Below are 9821 nucleotides of genomic sequence, written 5' to 3'. Positions count from 1 at the left end.
TTAGCTGTTATAGAAAGTGCGCTAGGAAGCAGTGCTAAACCAATCTCAGGGACCGGTAAAACCCCTAAATCTGATGATTATGTCAATGCAATTCTCCGGAGAAAACCATTGAAGTAAGACGGAAGATCTATCAGCTGCAACTCTCCACTCTAATGAATCTCAAAAGCAATCATCGTGAATTGTAAACTTGAGTGGGACATAATTTTAGCAGTAGATCCTTTTAAGAAGGGCATTTATAATTCATTTATTCAACGTTATAAATTTCGTTTATTTTTCTTCAATTATTTCAGATTATTTATTCGATGAATTGTTCAATTGTCAAATTTTATCAGTGTTATATTTCGTTGATTGAGAAAATACTCGTATATAAGCTCGACTTTAAATCGGCCACATGACGGCATGTTCTATTCTTCTCTAGATTACGATCACCTGGGAGACTCCATATTGGCTGACATGCTTGTGAATACCTGCATTAGTGGTGTTATCATTGCCCGTCCTCCCACCGCTGAGAAATTGAAACATCCGTTTTTCTGGTCATATAGTGAGAGAATGAAGTGTAATGAACAATTTTTCAACACTTTCAAAGATCGATATCAAAGCGAAAGCATGATATCATCCATGGAAAATATATGGAGTAGCTTGGAGAGTTTTGCACATGGGTGTCCTATCCCTGAGGTTTTGAAATATCATGATTTGTACAGAGAAAGACTCAAAAGAAAAAGAAAAAGATTTTCTATTTCGGCTTCATCAGAAATTTTCAACTGTTTGATCCGACTTATCCGCAATTTGCAGCAGCACTACCACGACGCTGTAAAATTTCATCCACCTCTGAATTCATGTCTTGCTTCTGGAGATGATGAGACATTGGGCCGATATTTCTTTGAGAGAGTTCCTATGTTATTTCCAGTTATATACATGTTTGCCAGATTGTATGAAGATAGTAGCGCCGGCATACTAATATATTTGGATAACAAATAATTTGAGCCGAGAGACGATGGTCAAATCAGTGCAAGTGTTTGGTCGCAAGAAGACCGCCACGGCAGTTGCATACACCAAAGAAGGAAATGGTATGATCAAAGTAAACGGAGTACCTATCGATCTTCTGGAACCTTCTGCCCTCAGATACAAAGTGTTGGAGCCCGTCCTACTTCTCGGAAAGAAGAGATTCGAGGGTGTCGACATCAGGATCAGAGTTCGAGGTGGTGGAGCAACTGCCCGAGTGTACGCTATCCGACAGTCCATCTCTAAATCTCTCGTAGCTTACTACCAAAAGTTCGTAGACGAAACATCGAAGAAAGAGATCAAAGATATCCTTCTGAATTACGATAAGTAAATGTTGGTGGCCGATCCCAGAAGATGCGAACCCAAGAAATTCGGAGGTCCAGGTGCCCGTGCCAAATATGACAGCTTGTGACGATTGGGGCTTCAAGAAAAATCTCTTGTTCGGTATAGCTTGTGGTCTTCGTTATATTCACAGTCAAAGCTATCTACATAGGGATCTTAAACCTCAGAATATACTTGTACGTGATGATAGTGATAACCGTTATGACTTATGGATACAAAGCTGTTATCTGTGAGTTAGAGCTTACAAGGAAGATGAAAGATGGGAAAGAGAAATTGTCTGTGTCACAAGCTGCTGTTGGCACTCATGGTTGGATGGCCAGAGAGGTCCTTAATGGGTCAATGAAGTTGACTCCAGCCATTGACGTGTTTGCATATGGATGTATTGTACATTATGTGCTGTCTGAGGGACGAAATAAGCAGCAAATCCATCCATTTGGATCTGATGAGCACAGAAACAGGTTTATAAAGAAAGCAAAAAGATACTCGTATATAAGCTCGACTTTAAACCGGCCAGGTGACGACATATTCTATTCTCCTCTAGATTACGATTACCTGGGAGACTCCATATTGGCTGATATGCTTGTTGACACCTGCATAAGTGGTGTTATCAGTTCACGTCCTAACACAACTGAGATATTAAAACACCCGTTTTTTTGGTCATATAGTGAGAGAATGAAGTGTAATGAACAATTTTTCAACACTTTCAAAGATCGATATCAAAACGAAAGCATGATATCATCCATGGAAAATATATGGAGCAGCTTGGAGAGTTTTGCACATGGGTGTCCTATCCCTGAGGTTATGGAATATAATGATGAGTTGTACAGAGAAAGATTGAGAAGAAACAGACTCTTTAATCAGGTGAGGCTCCCTCAATCGTCTGTACCAGACATTTTCAACTGTTTGATGCGACTCATCCGGAATTTGCAGCAGCACTACCACGATGCTGTTAAACTTTATCCACCTCTGAGTTCATGTCTTGCTTCTGGAGATGATGAGACATTGGGCCGATATTTCTTTGAGAGAGTTCCTATGTTATTTCCAGTTATATACATGTTTGCCAGATTGTATGAAGATAGTAGCGCCGGCATACTAATATATTTGGATAACAAATAATTTGAGCCGAGAGACGATGGTCAAATCAGTGCAAGTGTTTGGTCGCAAGAAGACCGCCACGGCAGTTGCATACACCAAAGAAGGAAATGGTATGATCAAAGTAAACGGAGTACCTATCGATCTTCTGGAACCTTCTGCCCTCAGATACAAAGTGTTGGAGCCCGTCCTACTTCTCGGAAAGAAGAGATTCGAGGGTGTCGACATCAGGATCAGAGTTCGAGGTGGTGGAGCAACTGCCCGAGTGTACGCTATCCGACAGTCCATCTCTAAATCTCTCGTAGCTTACTACCAAAAGTTCGTAGACGAAACATCGAAGAAAGAGATCAAAGATATCCTTCTGAATTACGATAAGTAAATGTTGGTGGCCGATCCCAGAAGATGCGAACCCAAGAAATTCGGAGGTCCAGGTGCCCGTGCCAAATATGACGGCTTGTGACGATTGGGGCTTCAAGAAAAATCTCTTGTTCGGTATAGCTTGTGGTCTTCGTTATATTCACAGTCAAAGCTATCTACATAGGGATCTTAAACCTCAGAATATACTTGTACGTGATGATAGTGATAACCGTTATGACTTATGGATACAAAGCTGTTATCTGTGAGTTAGAGCTTACAAGGAAGATGAAAGATGGGAAAGAGAAATTGTCTGTGTCACAAGCTGCTGTTGGCACTCATGGTTGGATGGCCAGAGAGGTCCTTAATGGGTCAATGAAGTTGACTCCAGCCATTGACGTGTTTGCATATGGATGTATTGTACATTATGTGCTGTCTGAGGGACGAAATAAGCAGCAAATCCATCCATTTGGATCTGATGAGCACAGAAACAGGTTTATAAAGAAAGCAAAAAGATACTCGTATATAAGCTCGACTTTAAACCGGCCAGGTGACGACATATTCTATTCTCCTCTAGATTACGATTACCTGGGAGACTCCATATTGGCTGATATGCTTGTTGACACCTGCATAAGTGGTGTTATCAGTTCACGTCCTAACACAACTGAGATATTAAAACACCCGTTTTTTTGGTCATATAGTGAGAGAATGAAGTGTAATGAACAATTTTTCAACACTTTCAAAGATCGATATCAAAACGAAAGCATGATATCATCCATGGAAAATATATGGAGCAGCTTGGAGAGTTTTGCACATGGGTGTCCTATCCCTGAGGTTATGGAATATAATGATGAGTTGTACAGAGAAAGATTGAGAAGAAACAGACTCTTTAATCAGGTGAGGCTCCCTCAATCGTCTGTACCAGACATTTTCAACTGTTTGATGCGACTCATCCGGAATTTGCAGCAGCACTACCACGATGCTGTTAAACTTTATCCACCTCTGAATTCCTGTCTTGCTCCTGGAGATGATGAGACATTGGGCCGATATTTCTTTGAACGAGTTCCAATGTTATTTCCAGTTATTGGTCAAATCAGTGCAAGTGTTTGGTTGCAAGAAGACCGCCACGGCAGTGGCATACACCAAAGAAGGAAATGGTATGATCAAAGTAAACGGAGTACCTATCGATCTTCTGGAACCTTCTGCCCTCAGATACAAAGTGTTGGAGCCCGTCCTAAGAGATTCGAGGGTGTCGACATCAGGATTAGAGTTCGAGGTGGTGGAGCAACTGCCCGGGTGTACGCTATCCGACAGTCCATCTCTAAATCTCTCGTAGCTTACTACCAAAAGTTCGTAGATGAAACATCGAAGAAAGAGATCAAAGGGGGCTGGAAGAGCAGAGACGATGTTCCCCGACTGGTCGAGGACTTCCTGTCCGGCAAGATGAAGGTAATGATAGAATTTATATTATTTAGTCGAGCTGGTTTTGTGGACATTCATTTATAATTATTTTCTGTCTAATTAGGGGGGGGGGGGGGGGGGGTCCAAAGGGGAACTTTGGGGAACTTTGGGAAAGTCCCCCAAGATTTCTGAAGTTCCCCAAAAAAAAGTTCCCCAAATCTCCCTAAAACTCCCCAAAATTATTCAAAATTTCTCTAATATACATTAATACCCATTAATGTTAACATGTATGTTATTATAAGGTATTGAATCTTAACTTACTTGTTGATACTTGCAGCATGATAATTTTTTTGGCATGATAATTTTTTTGGGGAATTTTGGGAAAGTCCCCCAGGTTTCCTGAAGTTCCCCAAAAAAAGGCTTCCCAAAATTCCCCAAAGTTCCCCTTGGACCCCCCCCCCCCCCCTAATTATTATTATAATTATTTATGTTAATATTTTCAGGTGAACGAGTTCATAACTCAGCGGCTACCTCTAGACCAAATTAATGAAGCTTTCGAACTTATGCACCAGGGAAAAGCTCTCCGACCAGTCATCCACTTTTAGATTCATAATTGTTTTTAGCCGGTTAATGGGTACAAATTAGAAATTAATAACACTAGAAATTATAATAATGAACACCTCTATTTCTTAAACACACAAATCGCATTAACCGTTTTACATAGATTGTATAAATTACACAGATTACTAAAATTGTTTAGAATTCATGTGCTTATAGCATATTGCTATGATAGCATTCAGTTTCATAATATTATTGGCTTCCTTTTCGAAGCGACAATCTTTGCGTGTTATTGATTTTTGGTTATGTATTTTACGTTTTTGTTTATAAGAGCTAGTAGCTGATATAATTATTGTGATGTACAACATTTTCCTTTTCATACAATCATAGTGTTTTTAACTCTCACTTTGTCCTTTGAAAATACATAGTAATATGTGATCAATCCATAGAGCCGGCCTGATTACTACCGTAAGGACAAAAATCCGCATTGTGCTCATCCTTGATGCTGTATATTATTCAAACAACATTGGATTTTATATCAACACCTGCTGTTTTGACTTTATTTGTAAAATACAATTATGACCCCTTAATATTTATGTCCCTAGCTGTAGAATGGGAGAGGAACCGCAACCCTCACACTCGTTCGAAGCCCTGGTTACTCATATCATTGATATCGACAAGTGAGTTCCGCGTTATACCTTGTAAGAAAGCAAATGAAATATTGCATATGAATTATGACCAGAAAATAAATTCACGTTCCCCAGGCCGCACTGATATGCACTGAGATTGTTATTTTCAAGTGATCATAACAAACACTCTTCCTATCTCATAGTCACCCTTTCCCATCCTCAGATTCTGGGTACAGCCGTTATATAACAACGAGGATAGAAAGAAATTAGCTGTTATAGAAAGTGCGCTAGGAAGCAGTGCTAAACCAATCTCAGGGACTGGTAAAACCCCTAAATCTGATGATTATGTCAGCGTCAAACTAAACGAACGTGAGTCCTTTATTAGTCCAGTCATTTAAGGACAGCTGCCTGCAAATCTTCAGATACTCACACAACCTTGCACAGACCTTCCCAAAGGTATGAATAAACAATTTTCGGTTGGAGACTTTTTTTTTACCGTGGGGAAAACCCAGGAGGGCCACGCCCATATTGACCCAATAACGTAACTGACCCCTTGCTTCTGAAGGTCGTAGAGACTTCAAAATAGGCTTAAACGAAGCCGCATATGCATGTTTACATAAGAGTTATTGATCAACACATGGCCTAAAATCCTTACTTTTCGAGAAATTCGCCAAAAACCATTTTGGACGTGGCGCTAAGCCCATTTTACTAACTTTTGATAGGATTGTGATAGAGTCTTTGAATATAGTGCAAAAGAACCGCAATTGGCATATTTATATATGACTTACGAAGAAACATATGCCTTAAAGTGCTTACTTTTTCAGTTATTGGCGATAAACTGATTTTCGGTTCCAGAAATCATGCAAAAATATGGGTATCTGGTAAATTGGGCTATAAAGGCCCTAGAGATTTTTGAATGAGTGCAAATTGTGCAGAATGGCCATGTTTATATACAACTTATGAAGCAATATGCACCCTAAAATGCTTACTTTTCGAGTTATTAACATAGAACGGGAGGCAAAAATGGCTGATATAACCAATTTTGCTCTATTTTGTGCAAATCTTCTCTGTTTTTCCCCCAAATAACTCGAAAAGTAAGCATTTTAGGGTTCATATTGCTTCATAAGTTGTATATAAACATGGCCATTCTGCACAATTTGCACTCATTCAAAAATCTCTTGGGCCTTTATAGCCCAATTTACCAGATACCCATATTTTTGCATGATTTCTGGAACCGAAAATCAGTTTTTCGCCAATAACTGAAAAAGTAAGCTCTTTAAGGCATATGTTTCTTCGTAAGTCATATATAAATATGCCAATTACGGTTCTTTTGCACTATATTCAAAGACTCTATCACAATCCTATCAAAAGTTAGTAAAATGGGCTCAGCGCCACGCGCAAAATGGTTTTTGGTGAATTTCTCGAAAAGTAAGGATTTTAGGCCATGTGTTGATCAATAACTCTTATATAAACATGCATATGCGGCTTCGTTTAAGCCTATTTTGAAGTCTCTACGACCTTCAGAAGCAAGGGGTCAGTTACGTTATTGGGTCAATATGGGCGTGGCCCTCCTGGGTTTTCCCCACGGTAAAAAAATGTCTCCAACCGAAAATTGTTTATTCATAGCTTTGGGAAGGTCTGTGCAAAGTTTTGTGAGTATCTGAAAATTTGCAGGTTCATTTCCATAAATGTCCATAAATGACTGGACTATATTCCACAGTACAGTTCTACAGATTTTAACACAAACTGGAAGTTTGAACATGACATTTAAGCATTGCAATGTGCAGGACAATTTTACAACAATTGGAAATATCTGGTAGTTTAACTGGTTACAGTTTAACTACAGTAATGATTGAATTTATAACTAGTAATCATTTACTAATCAAGTGTCATCAACTATTATCTCCAGGAGGTTGGAAGAGAGCCCGTCTGAAGCAGGATATCCACCATTCCCTGGCTTATATCCAGCTGATAGACTACGGTAGTGATGAACAAGTCCCTGAATCTGCCCTCTACTCGCTCCCTTACGAGCTAGGTATGTAGCTTCATCTTGTTCATAACGTACACTCAAAATTTTTAATTATTACAATACTTCTTTAATTATGATAGTTGCGTTTCTTATTCTGATGAATCTTATAAGTCAGTCAGTTAGTTGGTTCATGTGAATCAGCTGCTCAGGTCAGATCTGCACGATTTGTTGATGTTCACAAATAATATCTCCTTGTCTGTACTAACACCTACCACCTCACCAGGTATAGAAGTACTGCAGGAGCAGTCCATGATGTGCGCTATGGCAGGAGTAAAAGCTCTGCCGAACAGATCCCCACACTCCGTACAGTATTTCAGAGAGATCCTGGTAAACAGGAAGGTGACAGTAAAGGCTTACTCCATCTCCCCGGTTACTAGTGATTTGTGGGTGGATCTAGTGACGCCTGAGTTACACAGTGTCCGACAGAATATACTTCTACATCAGGTACTGTAGAGCTGCAGAGCTCTATTAGTCTTACTCAGTGGGTTTAGAAATTAGAAGTTCGTGACTCGTGTTTAATCACGTTTTATCAAATCATCCACACGATGCGCTGATAGAGTGTTCAATATTAGTTTACCGCAAACTTTAAACCCCCAACCCCACAGCTGGGTACACCCACCATCATCCCTTCCGCTCCCAACACCAAAGACCCGGGAACTATCCAACCTAAGCTGGGTGAAAGGAACGCTGTTATTGTCAGTCACATCAGTGATCTGACTGATTTCTACGTTCAGTACCGCGCTACAGAGAAGAATATCGGCAGGTTAGTGTTTGTGATCTGTTGTGTTTTAGTCGGAAATAGGCAAATCTCATGTATTTTACTTGGTAGAGCGACCACAAAATAACCCATTAGCCTCAATAACCTACTAATAAGCTCCTTAATAAGCTCCTTTATTTCCAGTATGATGACCGCAATAAAGAGCATGTACTCCGCAAACGTGCCCAGCCCTGCTCAAATGATCAATATCGGAATGTTGTGCTGTGTACAGCTGGGATCTGACTGGTTCAGAGCTGAAATCAAACAAGTCCTTTCCAATGGTGAGTCCGAATAGAAAACTGCTGGTTTCATTGTGTAACTGGGTCTACAAAAAGAGAACTTTCGTTATTGAATGTTTCTAATGCTGGATTTGTAACGTGACGAAGTTTACACAATTTCTCATAAATATCCATGCACGTTTAACAACACCTTTATCCCCCAGGCTACATTCTGGTGATCCTAAAAGATTTCGGTAACGTACAACTGGTAACAGCTAAAGCGATCTACCCACTCGAAGGTTCCCTGATCACCACTCCCTTCTGGGCTGTGAGGTGTGGACTAAACAACATTGCTCCCACAACTCCTACTGCTATCGGCAACTTCCCTCGTCAACTAACTCAGTGGTCAGTTCACCGTGTTAAGCTGCTGTTCTTGTTATTCCAACAGTTATCTGTTCCAACCAAGTTTAATCACAAAATTTAGTGGTTTTTATACTCAAGACCTTCCAATTCTCAAACTTTCCTCCACATCACAATTACACAGGTTCCACAAGTACGCAACAGACTCCAACGCTTACCACATGGCACACTTTATCAGACATGCTGATGAGAGGTTCTACATTGAACTACAGGACGAACAGGGCGGAGGTTTGTTAGCAACTGTTCCTTAGCAACTGTTCCTTAGCAACTGTTCCTTAGCAACTGTTCCTTAGCAACTGTTCCTTAGCAACTGTTCCTTAGCAACTGTTCCTTAGCAACTGTTCCTTAGCAACTGTTCCTTAGCAACTGTTCCTTAGCAACTGTTTCTTAGCAACTGTTCCTTAGCAACTGTTCCCTGTACCTTGTAATTGTAACCACTTAAGTACCCCCTAATCTAAATCCCTATAGTACTCACTTAAATAGCCACCGAAGAAGTAAAATAGTAACTTATTTTCCGTTAATCTGGATCAACTTAGAGATAGAAGAATAAATAACAGATATAATCAATGTTTATTCAGAATAAATATTCGTATGATTCAGTATGGTTTCCATTACAAAGTGAACGGAAGTTTGATTAACTCACTACACACAAAACACATTTTATTGATAAGAAGATTTAAAGAGACACCAATACCTGTAGTAATATACCTGTAGTGTGCAGTGTTGTAAATACACTACACTTGCACAGTGCACACAGCATGGCAGTGAAATGTTAAAACTCTCTCAATTCTAAAACTAACAGCATTAAAGAGAGCAGTAACTTAGTTAGGTAATTTAACTGCCATTATTCCAGAATCCTGTCCCCACCATGCAATGGTGGCCCAAAATTACGGCACGAAGTTTACTTAAAATCTACATTAAACTCGTCCACTGAATAGGTTAGGTGGCCTAGTTGTTAGAGCATCCGCCTTCTGCGCAGAAGGTTCAGGGTTCGAATCCCAGTGTCACCTAGTCTAGGG

General features: G+C 40.0%; 4 protein-coding genes across 6 annotated transcripts in view; all 4 read left to right on the top strand.

Moving 5' to 3' along the window:
* Positions 1-9821, top strand: part of LOC134822761 (alcohol dehydrogenase class-3-like) — a 101002-nt gene that overhangs the window by 37990 nt on the left and 53191 nt on the right. Inside the window, exons 6-7 of one of the 2 annotated variants that reach the window (XM_063834007.1) lie at positions 4053-4239; positions 4695-5108. In XM_063834007.1, the coding sequence (XP_063690077.1) occupies positions 4053-4126 (74 nt within the window). In that variant the 3' untranslated portion in view covers positions 4127-4239; positions 4695-5108. Of the gene's footprint in view, positions 1-4052; positions 4240-4694; positions 5137-9821 lie in introns of those variants that run through there. The other variant, XM_063834006.1, reaches the window with a different exon arrangement.
* LOC134822765 (small ribosomal subunit protein uS9-like) lies at positions 969-1395 on the top strand. Its single transcript, XM_063834012.1, has one exon. The coding sequence runs from the start codon at positions 995-997 to the stop codon at positions 1331-1333; it is 339 nt and encodes a 112-aa protein (XP_063690082.1). The 5' UTR covers positions 969-994; the 3' UTR covers positions 1334-1395.
* On the top strand, positions 2451-2877 carry LOC134822764 (small ribosomal subunit protein uS9-like). The gene has a single exon (XM_063834011.1). The coding sequence runs from the start codon at positions 2477-2479 to the stop codon at positions 2813-2815; it is 339 nt and encodes a 112-aa protein (XP_063690081.1). The 5' UTR covers positions 2451-2476; the 3' UTR covers positions 2816-2877.
* The window catches only part of LOC134822896 (uncharacterized), a 12357-nt gene continuing 7894 nt past the window's right edge, over positions 5359-9821 (top strand). For both annotated transcript variants that reach the window (XM_063834166.1, XM_063834167.1), the window contains exons 1-8: positions 5359-5429; positions 5602-5747; positions 7288-7413; positions 7631-7851; positions 8013-8170; positions 8309-8445; positions 8607-8787; positions 8927-9030. In XM_063834166.1, coding sequence (XP_063690236.1) covers positions 5362-5429; positions 5602-5747; positions 7288-7413; positions 7631-7851; positions 8013-8170; positions 8309-8445; positions 8607-8787; positions 8927-9030 — 1141 coding nt within the window. In that variant the 5' untranslated portion in view covers positions 5359-5361. The remainder of the gene's footprint in view (positions 5430-5601; positions 5748-7287; positions 7414-7630; positions 7852-8012; positions 8171-8308; positions 8446-8606; positions 8788-8926; positions 9031-9821) is intronic.

This window comes from Bolinopsis microptera, chromosome 11 (assembly GCF_026151205.1).
Source record: "Bolinopsis microptera isolate Bmic1 chromosome 11, MBARI_Bmic_1.0, whole genome shotgun sequence".
In the NCBI taxonomy this organism is placed as follows: Eukaryota; Metazoa; Ctenophora; class Tentaculata; order Lobata; family Bolinopsidae; genus Bolinopsis; species Bolinopsis microptera.
Note: the sequence above shows the minus strand (reverse complement) of the source record. Positions and strands in the feature narration are given on the sequence as shown.

Excerpts from the sequence above, each read along its gene's own strand:
- LOC134822765 (XM_063834012.1), top strand. The coding sequence starts at position 995 with ATGGTCAAATCAGTGCAAGTGTTTGGTCGCAAGAAGACCGCCACGGCA.
- LOC134822764 (XM_063834011.1), top strand. The coding sequence starts at position 2,477 with ATGGTCAAATCAGTGCAAGTGTTTGGTCGCAAGAAGACCGCCACGGCA.